Raw genomic sequence first — 20,205 nt, forward strand, 5'->3', positions numbered from 1 at the left:
TATAAAAAAATAATAAATAAATAAATACATATATATATGTACATACTTGCTAAGAATCATGCTCCTCATCTTCATCATCATCATCATGATCAAGTCTTTTTAGGGTTTCATTGCTGGTTCCAACCCCACCACCAAAACTACATGACAAATTAATATATATAATCACTAAACATTATGGGATTCCGCACATGCAATTATTATACAAACATGTGTGTGTGTGTGAAAGAGAGAATTCTAGTACAAAACCCAAACAGCAAATGTGAAGTTTTAGCATGCATGTCAAAGCAGTGAAAAAAATCTGTGTTAAATTTGTCCCAAGTGAATACAGGGCTAGTGGGGGTAAGTTTTGTTGTTACTTGGAAAGTTTACTGTTTTTCATTATCAAACAGAAATAGGGTTTTTTTTTTAAATTTATCCTTTTTGCTAAAATCTATATTCAAGAATGATTTCATCTTCTATTTAGGTTACAATAACTCTGATTATTCATATCATATCTAATAGTAACTTTTTACTATTCAGAAAACTGTCAAAACTTAAAACTATTTGTCTATAGGGAGATTTTTGGAATATAATTAGTCAGTCATCATCATCAGTATCTATGCATAAAAGTCCAAAAACACAAACAGAAAAACACACTTAACAATTAGTCATGGATGGATGATCTAAGCAGAGGAGTGAGTGTTGTAACTCATCCAATGATATGATCTTTCATGAACAAAGTAATGAATGTGTAGATTCATGACATGGTTGGGAGAAGAAATTTAACACCAAAAGTAGTGGTGACTAAAAGGTTGTTTCAACACAAATTCCCAAGATATGTGTTGATAGAGGGGGAGAGAGAGAGAGAGAGAGATGTTAACAACTCAGAAAAGAAAAAGAGGGGGGGGGGGGGGGGGGGGGGGGTATGGGTGGGATGGCAAAGGAAGCAGCTATATTTGTTGCAGGCAATGTTGCATACAGAAAGTGAGAAGACTGGAATGAGATTGTACTGTTGACCCCACTACTCTCTTCCCTATTTACTAATTATCAATGATCATATCTCATTCTGTTTTGGATAGTTGACATCAACAGTACTCTTCTACTTGGGAACAAACAACCCCAATTATGCAGAGACTGATACACTGCATGTTAGTAGGTTGAGGGATAGGGGTAGTTTTGGGAATTCACACATCACTGGTACAATGATGTAAAAGGAGATAGATAGATAGATAGATAGATGGATAGACAGATGTGTGGTGGGGTGACAACTGTGAAGTGAATGAATGAATACTTATGAAGAATAATTACTTGATAGATGGAACCATCAAGAAGCAGCTCATATTCATGTCCCCCCCCCCCCCATTCATAAAGCAGCAAAAACCCCTAAGTCATTTTTAAATTCTAATTTCAACATACATGGATATGTACAGGTAATAAAGTGATGATTCTCAAGAGCTATAAATGGAAGAAAGTAAGAGGGGCTTTAATTAAATTGAAATACTACATACAAATATACAATACCCCATATATCAACACCACAAAGATGTCAGATTGATCAAGTAAGCATTGCATCAGAGAGTCAGTAGAGTAAATCAGATCTTAAGCCCTCCTAACTGAATTAAGGGTTTGTCCTTTGTTATAATTGGAGGGGCAGATTTTAGGCTCCTTATCAGCACCAGTACAATTCATGCACTGCACAGAAAGTCTACTAATAGCTACCTTACCCTAATCTAGTGTAGCCAATCCCTGAGAGGCTGCTGCAGTGCAGTGCAGTGCAGTGCAACCCCCATGGCCATTCCTCAGTAGATTTTAAAATCATCTTTGACTGCACTTCCCATCGATACCAGTTGTGCAACAGCCAGAAATACATTATTATATTAGTGAAAGTCAGATTTTTCTTCTTTGGAACTACTTCTCATGTGGCCATTGGTGTCCTCAGGTTTTGTCAGCTATTCCTTGAATGACTAATAATGCATGCTCTTTTCCAGGTCTCTGATGGAGTACCAAGTTATGCATGTGTATTAACTTCTTGTTTGTTAGTTCCCTGTTGAGTTAGCTAACTACACAGCCATCATCCCCCATTTTGGAATACTAACTTAAATGTATCACTATTATTATTATTAAGTAATAAGGGGGCTCATGATTTCAGTGGATATTTAGCTATTTATCTTCCTATTGTCTTCATGTAAGATGTACCAAACTGTCTTAAATAAACCATTAATAGTATCTGTGCTGAGGCAGCAGCAGTGACTTTAATGAAGGAATCAGCTGTTAGTCAGTGGTTAGTAAATTAAGTGGATAATCTTAAAATAGAGTTTCAAGGCAAAATCATCTATTTTTTTACACAAGGGCTCAACATTCTTAAAAATCTAACAGATGAGAATATTATCATTCTTGCTCTATTATACAGGAGTAAATGCATAAACTAAAATTAATCGACGGGTTCAAAGCCACTGGCAATTCATTTTCTTCAGGCACTCCCAACAAATGTTTTCTTTTTTTTTTTTTTTTGTATCTGGTTCTCTTTTATCTTGGTTCAATTTATTGCATGCTTATCTTATTAAGCATGGGATGATCATCCTGCTGCTTTGTTCAGCTTCAAAATCAATTGAAACAGAAATTCTAACTACAGCAGTCTTGAATAGCAGGGAGAACCAAATTGTATATATAACTAAAAAGTGAGCAAAGAAATATTCACACAAGTGAAAGGCATATATCAATTTATGAATGTAGCCCTCTGTTCAAGATTCTGAAATGTATGTTGCATCAACTATCACATATAAGTAAAAATTGAAAAACACAACATAACATACAAAATATCTCACATATAAGTATAATATAGCATGGTTCCGACTGAACTTTATTGCATTCATTCTCAAACTAAATATCTACATCAAACAGTTTAATTAACCTCAAGGGAGAGAATTGGAGAGGTAGTGATCAATAATTATCACATTGTCTTTAATATTAAAATCTTCCAAACTCTTGCAACATCAGAGCTAACTAATTGGTATAGAATAGGCTGAGAAAGAAATAATGGCCGAATTACAACACAGCTCAAGGCATGAATGGGAAGTGTGTACGGTTAAGCAATGTAGAAAATTCGTCTATATCACAAATCGGAATCCAATAGTAACACGAGCTTCAGGACACAATAACCATGTCAAAAAATAAGAAGCTAATACCATATCATCTACCATCCGCAAGAATTGCATTTTCATCCAGTTTTGACTCACCTATATACCAAACGATTGCTGAGCCAATGATTAAACTTATACAAAAGTAAAAACGTGCATAAAATGGTCTGTTTGAGAATGGCCGGCTTCCCGCCAAGTCAATAAGCGCATGCAACTCAATGAAAACAATACTGTCGATTCACAAAGGGAAGTGCATTGTGTCAATAGATTGGTATAACTAATCATTCAAATAAGTGCACGGTAGCATTTCAAGAAAAGATACATATACACATGTGTGCAGCCGAGCAAAAACTGGACTAATGTCACTATAATAGCATGCTAGAAGCAGTGAAAGGCAAGAGTCACAGCAAGCCATTTTTTTTACTAATCCTACAAAACCCATATTTCTCACAGATTAAAAAGAGAATCTTACGGGTATCATGAGCGAACAGAACATACGAACACATAATTACCATAATTTATTGGACATCCTAGGCTCCTGTGACTGCTCTCTTGGAGATGGATGCCATGATCTTTTTCACTTCTGCTTTCAGAGTGTTCACAAAATCTGCTCTATGTTCTCACAGTATGGAAGGAGTGTAGCCTTCACACTTTGGGGAACACTCCAATCCTCAACATGGAATCCAGGAAGTTAGGTAAAGTTGAAAACTTGAATTTCCAGAAACACTCTGATATACTAAATGAACACACATCAATGATCAATCTATGCTTGATAAAGAATATCGACATCAAAGCATCCAATAACCTTTTGACTTCATATACCTTCTGCTTCTTTGCTCTGCCATACCAAAGGTTGAGCTGTCGCCATGCTGAACACAGAAACGTAATAGTTAAGATAGACATAGAGAGCACGTGGAGGGCCTTAATGTGAAACAACCTTTTTCCATGAGCTGATTGGAAGTTCTTGTTGAAGCCATAGTTGTGAATCGGTGTATGGCAGGGCATGCAGCATACTGAAGCATAGCACACATTCACAAACTTACATATATATAATGAAAACATTAACGAAGTTAATACACTTTGTCAATAATGTTAAACAAATATTCATAAATTTAATACACTTTCAAGCTATTTCTTACTAAACTAATTCACAAGTAAATAAATAGATAAAGAAAATGTCTCTTTGAAGCGAAAACCTCTCTTCAAAAGGGCTCTATACAACGGTGAGGCTGCACCTTGCGATGACATTTTCAGCCATCAAATGCTCCTAAAATACAAAAGCCACTCATCAACTCATCTAACAGAATGTTAAAGGTGAGAGGTTTTGCAAGGTGACAAGTAAACTGATTCTTGTATATTCATGGAAATATTAGTGACATGGCCTACATTGATATTTCAAAAATTTCAAGTTTAAATAAAGAAAGAAAGAAGAATAAACTTATGGCACCAAGAAGATACAAAGAGTACATGTACAAAAGAACTTCACTTTTAGAACAAAGATGTTGAATCCCTATAATTTGGTTCCTTCAAAGAGGCTAGATACTGGGCAAGACATAATAATAAAGAAACCCTTGAATGGTATATGATTTCTGTAGATATGGCTAACAAAGCACTCCATGGGTGAAACTTGATGTCTGATATATATATATATTCCAAAGCAACTGAAAATAAGCCCTCTAGGACTAGGAATAGTAATGTTGATTCAAATCTAAATCATCAACAATATAACAAATCTTAATCAGGCATCTCAGCAAGATATCTGATTCAAACTAAAACCAACTGCACTTCAAGCAGTCAATTATGATGGATATCCAAGAATACCAACTGTTGAACAAAAACACAAAGAAGCCAAAGCAGAATGACAAACAAGTTAAATGAAGGACCCCGGTATTTTGGATATATGTAGGACAAAATACCAGGGAGAGTTGGACGATCCCAAATGATGAAAGGGTGAAGATGAGAAAATGCACTAGTCAAATCCAGGCATGTGTGGAATTGGGCACCTTCTGGTTTTCACCATCTCAACAAAAAGGTCCTCTTTTCATAGACAAATTTCTCCCAATAACATCTGTGCTTTCCATAGCCAATATCCAAGATCCCATACTTAGCCAAAATGCATAACTCCACAAGTTCCACTCCTATGAGTTGCCAACATCCCAAGTTCTTTTCTTCGCCCTCCGGCTGCATGTCTGTTGGATTACACACAGTCGAACAGACCTTGCCTAATCATTTCCCCAACAATCTGTTTACCAAATAGATTGAGTTGCATTCTTTTTTTTATTGCAACTCCATAGCGCTGTTAGATTGAAACCAACGGACCAGATCCCAAAACTACAGAAGCCATGAACAAAAGCTCATTTCCAATATCTACCCCCCCAACCATATTTCCTCTCCTTCAACTTATAATCTGCCAAGTTCTGTTTATAAATAGCATAGTAAGTACACTATGAATATGAATAAATGCAATTTAAAAAGGAGTTTCTCCCGTCTTCTTCCACAAATATATGAAGTCCCATTCTGTGGAAACCCAAAATCAGCTTGTTGTGGCAGCATTCCACAGAAGTTTGTGGCTTCTTAATCTCTGGTTACTGAGACTATAGACTTCTTCAACAGCCATGCTTAAATCAATGGTAATAACTTCAATTGATTCTTCATCAATCATCAATTGATCGGGAAAAGCTCTCTATCTCTCCCTTCGTTCTCAATATCTTCATTCCGGTGTACAAGGATAATTCTGTCCGAGAAATCTCATTTTGTGGTCAAGTCAGTTTTCCATATCACAGAGTTCTAGTAGTTGCTGAGTTACTTAGGTTAATTCATTTTACAGTGTCACTTTTTTCATTGTGTAGATTGTAATTGAAATAGATCTCTCTCGAAAGAATGCACTTACCTTGATGCATTTGTATATTATATTTTTAAACTGAATTCTTTGTTTTACCAAGCAAAAGAATCAATTTTCATTCTTGTTGATTATTCCTTCTCTGCCAATTATATTTTCTATGATTATTTCTTTACGATTCTATTCCGAGAATACCAAATGCACCCTTAGTGCTTCTACATTGCTACCCCTACCAGCAACTCCAATGAAAGCAGCCCCACATCATAGTTTCAAACTCCCACCAAGTCAAATGCATTAACTTTAAACATAAACACAATCAAACAGCAGATACATAACAAAAGACTTATTGCATTTCCATATTAAAACATATACAATTTTAAACAAAATTCAACAATTTACATCTCCATGTATACATGCTCAAGTCACCAAGTCGACACTAATATATATATATATATATATATCCAAGTAGGGGAAACTTACAGAGAGTGCTACAACTACACCTCAGGTGCCATTTCCAATCTCTTCTCAATCAGCTGTGCATTGAATTCTCCATCACTAACCTTCAGCATCTCCCACAATGGCATCGAAAATCGATGCTTCATCAAAAGCCTGTGGCGTGGCTTAATCTTCCTCTCCAAACTATAGGAGAAATACTGAGGAAAATCCTTGATTTCCTCAATATTCCCATTCATTTCATTCAGGAAATAATCCACCTTCGGCATGAAATTATTCTCCACACTGAATGTCAGCAACCCTGGCGACCTCAACACCATGTTCTTCACCTCGCCGTGTTTCAATCCTAACCCTAACAGATACTCAATCTTCGGAATCAGTGTAAATTCGATGCTCGACACCAACAACAACGACGTTCGCGAGGTTATTCTGTTCCGTCCGGAGAACCCGAATCGAGTCAGGAACTCAAACGTCGGCTTCAATTGAGCCTCCAGGTCGGAGACGAGAAGCCTAGGGCACCGAATAATCGATTTCCGAATTTCGTGGAAAGGGATTCTCACGGTGTTGAGTAAAAAATCAAAAATTGGATATATTTCAGTGTAAGGGTCGGAGGTCAGGAGCTCGGGGTGCATGTCCAAGATCCGGCCGACGTCGACAGGGTCGAGGCCCATTGATGCTAGGCATTGGGCGATGGATTGGACGGCGGAGAGTGGAGCCGAGCGGAGATTGGGATTCTTGTGGAGAGCTTTGGAAGAGTCGACGTTGAGAGATTGCAGGTAGAGAATTTTCCGGCGGAACCTCAGGCCGGAGTCGGCGGCGGTGGAGACGTGGGTTTTGAGGGTATTTTGGGTAATTAGGAGGTCGGGAGAGTTGGGTGTACGGACGCAGAGGATCATGTCTTTTTTGGCATCAGAGGCACTGTAGGTTTGATTGGAGGAATAGCATATGCTTATTGACCCGAATTTGGATTCGAGCCCGGGTCGGTTCAAAGTTAGGTTCGGGTTCGGATCTGGATCTTGATTAGTAGAAAAAATCCAAACGGACCCTGAATTATATATATGGTGTAAATTTGCTAAATAATTATATGCTTTGGCCCAAAATAAAATAAAATCCAGCCCAAAGTCTGAAGTTGGTCTTCATCGCCGGCGCCATCGCCAGCTCCAGCTCCAGCTCTGCAAATGTTCGATGAGATTGTAGGTACGTACACTCCTTCCCTTTTAATATGGCTACACTGTGACAGTCATTTGCAGCAATTTTCGCATGGATCTTGTTTTGTTATTTCAATTTCATCTGATTTATAAGATATCGCCAAATTAGGTTTCACCGATTCACACACAAAATAGCCATTGTTAACTTGATTCGGTTGGTCGGTGAACCAAGGTAGAAGAAACATCTTTAATTCGAAGTAGTGGTATGTGTATATACATATTTTTTCTGTAGGGTTTGATTCGTAGAAAATTCCAGAAGCCATGGGGAGTTAGGCTTTCTCGTTATCCTCAATTGTGTGACAACTGCGTGATTTTTTGGGGAAATTTTTGTATTATTTCTTAAGAAGATTGATTATGATCCTGTAATTCTCGTTTTGATTAATGAAAACTTGTGTTATCTATTCACGATTTCTTGGGTGGAGTTGTCGATTGCAAGCACATCACTAGGTTACCTTCTGTGCGAAGGATACATTTGTGTAATTTCTATCCAGCAGCTGTACTCGATAAAATGCCTCAATGAAACATTCAAATAATGTATACAATGAGCAATTGCTACCTGAATTAATTCCAAGCTTCTTGCCTTGCTTTCAGATAAGTGATCTCGAGTATTATTCATGATGATCGGTTCTTGCATCACTGCATTGAAGCTCCAGGCCAGTGGGATCTTCGGAACTCCTCTAAATAATTCGAGCATTGTTTCAATAATCCCTCCAAGTAAGCAAAATCGCGACTTATTTCAACACATTTCCACAACTTCTCAACATATTTATTCGTAATAGTTTTTTTTCCAGGCGTTGCTACTAGACCATCGGTGATCGAAGCAAGAGCCAACACCCGAACCGACAATGCCAAAATCCGGAACAGAAAGTTAAGAAAAAAGGTAACAACAACTAACAACTTAGCTTGAATGCCAATTTTTAGTAAGACAATATAAGTGATTCTTGTGAGGTCTGTAACGGAATCAGTTCAACGGGACAGCTGTGAAACCGAGACTTTCGGTCTTCTGCTCGGGCAAGCAGCTTTATGCGATGCTGGTGGATGATCAGAACAAGAAGTGTTTGTTCTACGGAAGCACCCTCCAGAAATCTATCCGAAACGATCCATTTTGTACTACGGCTGTAAGTATTAATTCCCTGCTTAGTAGTTATGAACCCACAAGTGGTTATGGGGCAATTTTAAATTTGGTTGCGTTTGATGTGGGTTACAGTTTGGATCGAAACCGTCATGAACCCAATCTTGTCCCGAATCCGTTTAAATTAACCATTTTAAAAATTAATATTATATATTTTTATGATTATTTATATTATCAAGATTTCTAATTTTATACTTCTACCGTTCATATTGTCAATTGTCTTCATTAATTTTTAGATGTAACTGAAAACGTATCACTAGTTATGTGGTTGATGTTTTTGAGCTTTAAAATATCTGATACTTAAATATTTGATTTTTTATACTATATTATAATCCCTTGGTCTCAATTCAAAGTATTTTGTTTTTATTATTTTCGTATGTTCTATTTCAAAGTTTTTCTTTTTTATTTTAGAAAAAATAATTATACACTAATACTAAAATACTCTTCAATTTTATTTAAATTACAAACATATTATTACATATACAATTATTTTATACATGCAAAAAATGTCAATGTAAAAAATTCTTGCACACTTCTATTGAGTAATAAAATATGATTATTTTTTAATCTAATACAAAATTCAAATAGTTTCTTTGATTTAGGACGGAGGGAGTATGACTTATAAAAAATGATGCAGAGGGGATGGGTTCCCGGGGTTTGCAAAACTCATCCCAAGTCTGTTCTGTTGCCATTTGAGTTGAGTTAAACTATTATTGTTCAAACACAAAATTGGCATTCGGTGCAATGCATTTTGTTATGTTTTGGTTACCGATGAATAAAAATGAGTTGATTGTGGATGATAGGAGGCGGCTGAGCGAGTCGGGGAAGAGGTGATCAAGGCTTGTGTAGAACTCAAGATAAACGAGATATCTTGCTACGATCGCAATGGGTTGAGTCGAGGGGAGCGACTAGAGGCCTTTGAAATCGCGATTGGTCGCCATGGATTCTTGGCAAGGTAGATCAGATCATCTATGTGAATTATATTATACTCCCTCCGACTCAAACATTATGCCACATTTGTGTTTGACACGAGATTTTAGGTGGGGAGTATTAAGTATGGTAATTTGAGATAATTTGGATATTAAGTGATGTGATTGGAGAGAAAATTGATTATTTGTTTTTTTTTTTATTTGAGTAATGTGATGGGATGAAGTGAAGTGTATATTAATATATGTATAAAAATATTATTAATTATTTCTAAATTTGAAAATATTGCAGTGAGTTTGGAATAAATAAAAAAAAATATTGCACGATGTTTAAGAGAGGGAGTATGATAGATAGATATATATAGTTAGTGACGAAATCAGCCTTTTGTTACAATAGTAACAAACCAAAAGAAATATATAATATATATGAAAAGATAGTAACTTTTTGGAAAAGAACATGAACATAATTATATATTAAAAATATTGATTTTATACTTAAAAAAACAAACTCTTAATTTTATGACTTTACATTTAGATAAGGCCACAACTAAAATTCTAAATTCAGCACCGTGTTGAACAATACATCATGTACTATTAAATAATACATTATATACGTTAATATAATACAAATATATTACATAAACAAAATATACATATTATAATTTCAACATTATAAAATATTACTACAAACAATACAAAGAGTATTATTATTACTACATTGTATATATTGATATAATATAAATACAACACATGTCTCCTACAGTACACAACAGTTGATTTAACATATTTGTATAAATCATATTTGTTATTATTAAAAAAATGAAACCGTTCCTTTACATAAAAGATATAGATAATGTTTTAAATAATAATAATAATAACAAAAAAACCTATCAATGCACACCATTATTACTTACCCTTAATTTTAAAATTAATCAAATATTTTAAATACACGTGACAAAGGCAACCGTGCACGTGACAAAGGTAACCGCCAGCAACCGCCGTCGGCGTTATCCCGACGGTTGCAATTTCGAATTCTCCCAAACAAAACCGCCCCCCACAACCCCCCAAAAAACCCATCATTAAATTAACTAACTAATAAGTAATTAATTAATTTCCCCAAACCCCAAAAATCCAAATAACCAAAATGGAGATTCCATCGGCAGACACCGGAATCAAAATCTACACGACAACCCCACCATTCCATCTCCCGCCGCTCTACCCATCTCCGCCTCCGCCGCCGGAAAACGCTCCTCCGGCGCCGGCGCCGGCGTGCGGGATGCGGAGAAGCCTAATGGCGAAAGGCGTGCAGAAGACGCTATCAAAGACGTCAATGCTGGCGAACTTCCTGCCGACGGGGACTCTCATAAGCTTCGAGATGGTCCTGCCGTCGGTGTACGGAAAGGGTCAGTGCTCGCACGTGACGACGCACATGACCTACGCCCTGTTGGCGCTCTGCACCGCCTCCTGCTTCTTCTTCCACTTCACCGACTCCTTCCGCGGCCCCGACGGGAAAGTCTATTACGGCTTCGTCACGCCGCGCGGCCTCGCCGTCTTCAAGACCGGCCTCGCCGTCCAGGTACTAGGATTGTATATTTGATTCCATGTTCATTAAATTATTTGAATTATAATTATATTTTGTGGTTGATTGGAAATAATTTTTAAATTTTTATAATTCGATTTGATTAAGATATTCAATTCGAAATTTGATTTCATCAAAATTTCAAATTAGCATAAACTAGGGATGACAATGGATAAGAGTGAGCCAAAGCGATCCCGACCTTACTCATTTAGTTGGAATCGAGTTCAATTATTTGGGTATTGAATCGAGTATAATTCGATCTTTAATAAAATTCTTAGGGTTAGAATTTAATAGCAGATCCTACTCAATTCGGACCTGAACAATTTTTTAAATTATTTGGGTATTGAGTCGAGCATAATTCGATCCCTAATAAATTTTCAAGAGTTATGATGTAATAGTAGATCCTATCTAATTCGGACCTGGATAATTTTTTTTAATTTGGCAAATATGACAGATACATCATAAGCATAAGTAGGATCCAGGGACATACAGATCCGGATACATTTGGATCTTGGGTCTAGTAATATATATATATAGGTATAGTCTTAGGTCCATATATGCCGGATCCAATGCCTACCCAAGTGTCATCCTTAACACAAACATTTTTTTTTTTGTGTGTTTGTTTGAGATAATGGATTTTGAGTTGAGATTTGAATAGTAAAAACTTTGAATTTGAATAGTTGTATTATGTGATATAAATAGGTGTTGATGTGATGTTTTGAATGTAAAATTGATTTTTAGTATAATATAAAAAATGAAAAATAGGTTTTTGATTTGATATTTTTGGGGGGAAAAAATAGGATGAATAGTAAAAATCCAAACAAACACACCATTTCTTTAATGAAAAAAAAAATATCATATTTATTTATATAATTTGTCCAACTAAATTTATTTCAATTATTTTTTTACATTGGTTAAATTTATCTTAGTAAAAAAAATCACATTTAATTATTATTCTCTCTCTCTCTGTATATTTGTATGTGATATCAAAATTATTTGACAAGTCTGTACAGGTCCCCGACGACAAGAGGTTCCGCATGGGGCTGAGCGACTTCGTGCATGCCCTCATGTCGGTGCTGGTGTTTGTGGCCATAGCGCTCTCCGACCAGCGGGTGACTGGGTGCCTCTTCCCCGGCCACACCGCGGAGGTCAGTGAGGTCATGGAGAGCTTCCCATTAATGGTGGGGATCATTTGCAGCACCCTTTTTCTGCTCTTTCCCAACACCCGATTCGGCATCGGCTGTGGTTCGCCGTAGCTACCCATACCCATACACACTTTTATTTATATATAATTATTAATCCTACTGAATCTATCAATGGCTGTCTGTATTCCTGCAAATAAAAGACAACAAATACAGTTAGTAGTAAATCAATCAAACTAGTGTATTGTACTATTTTTCACCCTTTTAGTGAGCAATACATTATAATACATATGGTGTACAAATTCTCTCCATCGCCATGTAAGCCAAAAATTTACATATACAATGAACATTGTGTGCCTTTCTACAAACTATATTAGTCATCGCCTTTTCGATTTTCCTCATCAAAATCCGCAGCAAATGGCGCCTTTTTTGTCTCGAATGTTTTGCCATAAACATAGGAGTTCTCGGGGGCCTTGGTAGTGGGCAATAACATACCCGTCCTTGCAGCCGTCGATAATAATCCTTTCGTCATTTTTGTACTTTGCTCGCAATCCCTTCTTTTGCATATCTGCAATCCACATTCCCATGGCAACATCTTCAAGCTTGAATACCTGTAATTATATATAGCTAAAATATATCATTAATTACGTATTACTTTTATTTTCTACGTACCACATTATAAAATCTAAAAAAAGAATGCCCGAGAGGAGACATATCCGAGCATTATCTTTCTCGGGGACACAAGGAATCAATATTTACCTTTAGTCGTCCAGCTCGGTGCTCTCTAGAAACTGTCGTCGCTATGTCTTTTGACACGACGTAGCCAGGACCGTGCGCCCAAGGCGGGTATTTATCATCCGGCCATTCCTATAATCAAATCATACATATATATATATGAAGTTAGAAATATACCATCAATACAATCTTCTTACAACAATCTTTTACCTTAGTACTAATGTACCACTTTCCGTCTGGATCGCGATCAGGCTGCGAATCTGAGCTAACAGAGCCATAAAGCAAGCCGCGAGTCGCATTTGAGCTTCTTAATGTATTCAAGATTTCATCGATACGAACAAACGAGTCATCATCCGTCTTCATAATAAAATTAGCCGGGACAATCTCACTCTGTCGATCCACGATGTAAGACAATGAGACACTGAGAGAATTATCCGTAAACAAAAGAAGGATCGGTGAGATGACTTTACCCCAAACATACATATCGCTATCGTCTTCCATGTAATGAGACTGTAGTAATCGACAAATGGCATCAGCTGAATGTCTTCATACGTCGTTGCCTCATTCCAAAGTTCCTCGTTCACCATTTGGTTTTTGTGCTACAAGTTGAGATCGACAAATCAATCACAATTAATAATCGAGCAACTGTCGAAACAAAATTTAAACTTTTGCTTACCAGACCAACGAAGAACCGGACAGCGACCTGTCCTGATCGAACCTCGGGGTACTGCATCCATGATCTTCGGACAGACATTCGACGCTTGAAGTTGTTTGCAGTGGAGAAAACACCGATGAAGAAATTCAGCTCCCCTCGAGGAGGTAATGGAACAGCTTTAAGAGATTCTAAGTCGATTACATGGTTTGAATCCTCGGATGTCGGCAAACCACTAGCAACAACAGAGAGTAAATTTATGTCCCCAGAAATCGTAACTTCACTAACTAGCCATGGCTCCAATGCCTGCATCCAAAGCCAATAAAAATCAAAATGGTTTCGGTGAAAGTTCGATTCATTCGAACAAATTACGTAGTCAATCGACATAATTTAAGCACCTCGCGGAAAGCAAATGAAGTAACATGCTTCCCATCTACAGTCATTTGAATTCCTTCCACACCAACTCGGAGAGTCGATACAAACAGATCGTTTTGCTTGAAAGGAAAGTACTTTCTCGAATCATAAGCCGTGGAATTCTTCGATGATCTAATTGTCTGATTGTTCTCTCTACCCACCAGCTCATTGCATTGCTCCATTTCATCCACTGATGTTAAGCCAATATATGCAGAAAGACAGAAAAAGATTGATCGCTCAAGCAAGAACTAGCAATTAGCTCCAAGCATTTATCATGAACTAATTTAGCCACAATTTGAAATATTTGTTAAGGGCTAAATAAGAAAGTTGATAAGGGCTTTACCTTTCTTAATTTTTTCCGGATTCGGAGACGGACAGCGCTCCTCTTCACCCCAATCATGTGCAACAGTCCAAGTGTTTTGAACAATTATAGGATCCTCAGTAGTTTTATCACCATGAAGCCTAACATTATAGTGCAAAATAATTGAAGGGTCCGGTTCCCCCGGAAGCGGTTCGCCAGTCAGATCAACACGGAAATCGCCAAGAAGACCATTAGGAATGCCTATGAATGTGATCGACGAGCCCTGAGTCAAGCCACACGGCACCGGAAACTTAAAGCCATTGCCATCATGTTTAGAGGTGTTCATCTTACTGATAAAATGAGGACACTGTTTCTTGTTCCCTTTCTTCGGCAAACTTCCGTTACTTTTCATTTTTTCCTCTTCCACAGAGGTGATCAGGCTTTTCCAGGCAATGCCGGCTTCTTTAATGGCTTCAGCCGCATTGGGTAAGCCCTGAGGATTTGCAACCAAGTAGTGCATATGGTTCCATGTTTGTAAAGCTCTTTCTTCTTTCTTCGATAGGTTTCTTTTTGTAAAGAAATCGGCAACAACAACTTCGGCAGAGATCACTTGAGGACTGTTATTCGGATTTGATCGAGCAGGGGGAGCACTCATGTTAACCCGCCCCAGAGGATCTGTCCTGTTGAGGTTTAGGGGATTGAAGGAGCTTCCATTGATTGGATTTCTGATCATATATAATCCTAGAAATAGTAACATCAACGAAGATGTGGCTATAACTCCACGGTACCATTTCTTCATTTCTCCTCACTAATTGCAGACTTTTGATTTCTCATATGTCACTGTTCATCATCCAAACTCTAAGGAAACAATTCGAAATTAATAAGAAATTCTGTATCCACAACAGCAATCACTGTGAATTGAATCTGAATATCAGAGCAATACAACAGAATAATCAATTTTCAACTCACAAATATCAAAGGAAGTAAGAAGAAAGAAAACAATTCGAAACTGTATCCACAACAGCAATCACTGTAAAGTGAATCTGAATATAAAACAACAATATAATCAATTCTAAACTCACAAATATCAAAGAAGGTAAGAAGAAAGAAATGATTAAAATATCTTTCACCCCCTTCGTTCAGCTCATATCATCCAAATTTGGAAGGTCGACAAAATTCATTGATTGAACTCCAGGAAACAGCAGATTTGGTAACGTAAATTGCATTTAATTTAAAGGTAGCCTAATCTCTCAACAATTAATTCAAAACACACAAACAAAATAGAAAAATTCTTCACAGAAACAGTAGAGCGGAAAGAGAGCACAGCTTCAAATTCAGTCATTCAAACTTAAATTCACCACATAATTCAAAATTTCCGACTCAAAATTCAATTCAGCAGCAGTTAATTCCCGGTGCACGCTTCCTCTAAACATGGAGAAGAACGCATACAACAGAATCAAGGAGACCGGTTCGAATGCAACAACAAACGGAGACTAATCAAACAGGAAACAATGAACTGCAAACCTGATTATAATCGAAGCGCAACGTTAATGCATGCGTGCGGAGTAAACGTGAGTATGGAGAGGGCTTACCTCGTGATTCCAACCATACATACATCTTCTGTTGCGTTGATTTGAACCCACGACTGAAAGCAACAGCGCCAAAATTAAGAGGAATGAAAAAACGCCAACCGCGTCAGGTGGCCTCCAACTCCACTTATAGTCCACGCCAAAAATCCAGTTCGGTGGCTTCCCATATATATATACAAATATATATATATATATATATTGATATGACCTTAAAATATATTTCAAATATATTTTTTTTAAAAAAACATTTAACTTATATTCCACTAAATGAAAGAATATATTTATATAAATTTAAATTTTATTTATTTTAAATATATTAATTATATATATATATATATAATTTTTTATTTTCTCTCTATCCATTCAAAAAATATGCTGTATATTTATTTCAATAAGTGTCATCTAACGAACTTATTTATATTAATACTATTAAATAAAATTAAAATATGAGTGTAAAAATTTATTAGACATAAAAATATTCGTCCACTACAGTTTAAATACAATATTTTTTAATTTCATGACCAAATGTAAATATAAATGCTTTAGATGAACAAGGCAGTATGATTTGAAAAGTATTACTCCCTTAGTCCCAGATACAGGTATTTAAGAGTGTAATTAGTAGATAATTAAGAACGTATTATTGAAAATAATTATTTATAATATAAATAATTATAAATTAAGATTAAAATAACTAATTAGTTTAATTAAAATTAAAAAAGTAAAATTTAAAAATTTAAAATGAGATTAAAGTGTGTAATCATTTTCAAAAAAATGAAAGTGACATGGTATATGGGACGGACATAAACGACAACGTGGACATGGTATTTGGAACGGAGGGAGTAATATATATATATATATCAATGTGTCATTTATATATAATACAATTCAATAAACAAAAAAAATTATAAATCAACGGGTTAAATATGAGTTAAGATTTTTATTATTATTATTTTATCTTTTAAATTTTCAAGGCTTCAGCAAGTAACTTTATATTATAATATGATAATAAATAAATACATAATCTAAATGATATCTTTGTCATTCTATTTAATTATTATCAATAATATAAGAAACTAATTAACATTTTAAAGAAATGAATTTCTAAATTACCTCTATTCTAAACTTTATATTGTTATTTTAATTTTAAATATCATAAAACATTTGCATTTTTTTGTTTATATGAATGCATATTTAAATAAATCATAAAATTATTTTAAATAAAAGTGAAATGATTGAAAATTATCAAAACTATAGTATCATTTTTAAATTTAGGTCAAAATATTTAACTTCATATTTAGCAACAGAGCAGGCCACAGCCTGCATTATATAATACTATCTTTTATTTATTTATTTATTTATTTAGATTTTTGTTTGAAAGAATGATTTTTGTAGTTTGATTATGTTTTAATATACTTCCTCCGACCGTTACGGATGACCTTTTTTTCCTTTTTGTCTGTCTCATTAAAGATAATCCTAAATTTAATCAATTTAATTAAATTTCTAACCTCTTACACATAGACCATTTAAAACTCATTTATTTATATCTCTTTTCTCAACAAATAAATATTTTTATATATATTTAAAACTTTTTATTTTTAATAAAATTAGTTTTAAGTTAATTATAAATAAATAAATTTTTATTTTTATTTATTTATATTATATAAAATTTTATTCTCTACAAAAATAATATCCCTATTGTATATATTTTATTGATATATAATACTAAAAATATTTAAAATGTCAACGATACTATTCATATAAAAATAATAAAATAATATCATAATTTATTATTAATAACTTACTAATCTACTATACCTAAAATACCGTGTCCTTAAGCAAAATGGGTCATCTTGACATGGACGGGGGAGTAAATTAGTACTATAACATAGAAAAAGAAAGCAAACACGATTAAAATAATTGACTTTGGGTATTACGACGTGACACTTTAACGGATTCGATTAATTTAAATTTGGGCGATTTAACCAAATTCATTTATTTATTTATTTATTTATTTAATATTGAATAAGAGAGGTCTTTGCAATGTAATTATTGATATTATAGTAATACTACCATTGTTGATAAGGTCGTGTTTGGTTGGCAACCATCCTGATCCGTAAAGGAGCTTCCATTTATAGTGTACTACTAAGGTCTAAAGGTTATGGAGTCAATTGTAACATTTAAAACAAACAGTCTTCTGTTGACAAACATTTAATGTATGCCCAACCCTATGCTGATAGATTCGTAAGTGGGTGTGTTTTTCTTTGTGAATTTTTGTGTTTTAATTTTTTATTTAAATAATATTTTGATATAATATTTTATAAAAGAATAATATATGTTCGGTTTAATTTCAAACATATATTTTTATTATTCAATCGATGTAATTTTTAATAAAAATATATTTTTTTAAAAAAAAGAATATCATGATTTAAATCATTTAAATAAAAATTCAAGTTAAAAAAAAATCAAATTCTAACCAAAAACCCAACAAACCAATATATTTTATTAAAAACTATACACAACAATGTAGTATATATATATATATATACATATTTGTTTTAAATGCAAACTAAATCCATTTAAAAAATTAATGTCTTTTTCTTAATGGTTATTGAATATCATATTTTTCAAGAAAATTTGAAATATTGAATTCCCTCTGTCCCACGTAATTTATTCCTATTTTTTATTTTCATCCGTGTCATTTTTATTTTTAAAAATATAATTATGCACTTTAATCACATTTTAAATTTTAAATTTTATAATTTTTTAAATTTTAATTAAATTATTTATTTATCTTCATATTAATCTATAATTATTTTTACTAATACACTTCTTAATTACCTATTAATTATACTATGCCTAAATTCTCGTATCTACGGTAATAAGCCCAAAATATCTGAATCAGAAAGAGTATAATAAAACTATGAAAAACACACAAATAAACCCCATCTTTTTAAACGTAAAAATATATAAATACATATATATATATATATATTATATTCTCACTATCCACCAAAAATATTCTCATATTTTTCGTAAATACAAATACAATGAGAACACTATTTACAAAGGAAATGGGAACACTTAAGGAGTGTCTTTGAAGGTGCTATTTGGTTCAAAGAACTTTTCTGATAGGATTGAAATTTTGCAATAGGATTTATATGGGATAGGATTTACTGTTAAATTTGGAATCCTATCTTGTGTTTGGTTCAAGGATTTTGATTTTTGATATTTTAAATGACGTAATTATCCTTTCACGAATTTTATTTATTGTGATAAATTAAACTTTAAATCCATTATTTTTTTTCCGTAAACTTTAATCTTTTACTAAATTTAGTGTATTCTAATAAAAAAAAATTTAATACGATTTTCGATTAATAATAAAAGATATAATATATATAGTCATACAAAATATATGTTTGTAATATATAATTTATACACTAAAAAATACGACAATATAATTATTTTTTATACTATCGACATTCTTTCTCATATTTAATATAAAAAAAACAATTTAAACTAAAAATACAAAATTAATACATTATTAAAATAGATTTAAATTATTAATTGATATTTTAAATTATTAATTTATTTAAATTATCATTAGTAAAAGAATTAAATATATATAACATTTTTATAAAACCAATAAAATACTATAATTTAAATGTAAATATATATTTTTATGCATTTAATATTAAAAAGGAAAAGAAATATGATTTTTTTATGGGAAGGTATAATAGTAAAATGAAAAATACAATGACTAAGAGGGGTACATTATTATTGAAAAATTCTACATTTGCAGGATTTTAAAATCTCATACACTTAAAATTTCATTATCAATTTTATAACAAAACATGGATTCATTAGGACTTTAAAATTCAAATTCATGGAATCCACGAACCAAACAGCCCCTAAGAATATTTTATTTTTTACAAAATTACTTTCTAAATAAATTTTAAATAAAATTTAATATTGAATAATAAAAATATTATCAATAGTACCAAAATATTTTTTGAAATATAGATAAACAAATTTATAATTTATCACTAACTGTCAATTTATCTTATATTAACATATAACTTGTATAGTCAATTTATATTTTATATACTATCGGTATATATG

General features: G+C 33.7%; 4 protein-coding genes across 13 annotated transcripts; 2 read left to right on the plus strand and 2 right to left on the minus strand.

Annotated features, from left to right (window-relative positions):
• Positions 1 to 3,418: 3,418 nt before the first annotated feature.
• On the minus strand, positions 3,419 to 7,336 carry LOC127261836 (transcription termination factor MTEF1, chloroplastic). 3 transcript variants are annotated; one of them, XR_007840995.1, is made up of 5 exons: positions 6,436 to 7,336; positions 4,313 to 4,383; positions 4,054 to 4,129; positions 3,939 to 3,985; positions 3,420 to 3,852 (listed from the first exon to the last, which is right to left on the minus strand). XR_007840995.1 is itself a non-coding variant. In XM_051290250.1 (2 exons), the coding sequence occupies exon 1, from the start codon at positions 7,302 to 7,304 to the stop codon at positions 6,450 to 6,452; it is 855 nt and encodes a 284-aa protein (XP_051146207.1). In that variant the 5' UTR covers positions 7,305 to 7,336; the 3' UTR covers positions 4,167 to 4,383; positions 6,436 to 6,449. The 3 variants fall into 3 exon arrangements, 1 of the variants encoding a protein (XP_051146207.1); XR_007840996.1 differs by lacking the exon at positions 4,313 to 4,383 and having other exon boundaries at positions 3,419 to 3,985; XM_051290250.1 differs by lacking the exons at positions 3,420 to 3,852; positions 3,939 to 3,985; positions 4,054 to 4,129 and having other exon boundaries at positions 4,167 to 4,383.
• Positions 7,337 to 7,482: 146 nt separating this feature from the next.
• LOC127261837 (uncharacterized) lies at positions 7,483 to 9,942 on the plus strand. Of its 3 annotated transcripts, none has more exons than XM_051290251.1 (5): positions 7,483 to 7,605; positions 8,208 to 8,330; positions 8,408 to 8,496; positions 8,582 to 8,734; positions 9,552 to 9,942. In XM_051290251.1, the coding sequence occupies exons 2-5, from the start codon at positions 8,231 to 8,233 to the stop codon at positions 9,705 to 9,707; spliced, it is 498 nt and encodes a 165-aa protein (XP_051146208.1). In that variant the 5' UTR covers positions 7,483 to 7,605; positions 8,208 to 8,230; the 3' UTR covers positions 9,708 to 9,942. The 3 variants fall into 3 exon arrangements, with proteins under 3 accessions (XP_051146208.1, XP_051146210.1, XP_051146209.1); XM_051290253.1 differs by lacking the exon at positions 7,483 to 7,605 and adding an exon at positions 7,646 to 7,788; XM_051290252.1 differs by lacking the exon at positions 7,483 to 7,605 and adding an exon at positions 7,661 to 7,819.
• Positions 9,943 to 10,781: 839 nt separating this feature from the next.
• On the plus strand, positions 10,782 to 12,531 carry LOC127261617 (protein DMP9-like). Its single transcript, XM_051289895.1, has 2 exons — positions 10,782 to 11,250; positions 12,267 to 12,531. The coding sequence occupies exons 1-2, from the start codon at positions 10,819 to 10,821 to the stop codon at positions 12,507 to 12,509; spliced, it is 675 nt and encodes a 224-aa protein (XP_051145852.1). The 5' UTR covers positions 10,782 to 10,818; the 3' UTR covers positions 12,510 to 12,531.
• A 202-nt stretch (positions 12,532 to 12,733) lies between these two features.
• Positions 12,734 to 16,234, minus strand: LOC127261616 (beta-1,3-galactosyltransferase GALT1-like). 6 transcript variants are annotated; one of them, XM_051289889.1, is made up of 8 exons: positions 16,090 to 16,234; positions 14,540 to 15,355; positions 14,181 to 14,386; positions 13,807 to 14,088; positions 13,601 to 13,729; positions 13,341 to 13,520; positions 13,155 to 13,262; positions 12,734 to 13,006 (listed from the first exon to the last, which is right to left on the minus strand). In XM_051289889.1, the coding sequence occupies exons 2-8, from the start codon at positions 15,294 to 15,296 to the stop codon at positions 12,797 to 12,799; spliced, it is 1,872 nt and encodes a 623-aa protein (XP_051145846.1). In that variant the 5' UTR covers positions 15,297 to 15,355; positions 16,090 to 16,234; the 3' UTR covers positions 12,734 to 12,796. The 6 variants fall into 6 exon arrangements, with proteins under 6 accessions (XP_051145846.1, XP_051145849.1, XP_051145845.1 ...); XM_051289892.1 differs by having other exon boundaries at positions 14,540 to 15,408; XM_051289888.1 differs by having other exon boundaries at positions 14,540 to 15,421.
• Positions 16,235 to 20,205: the final 3,971 nt, after the last annotated feature.

Source organism: Andrographis paniculata, unplaced genomic scaffold (assembly GCF_009805555.1).
Source record: "Andrographis paniculata isolate CXL003 unplaced genomic scaffold, ASM980555v1 Contig64END, whole genome shotgun sequence".
Lineage (NCBI taxonomy): Eukaryota > Viridiplantae > Streptophyta > Magnoliopsida > Lamiales > Acanthaceae > Andrographis > Andrographis paniculata.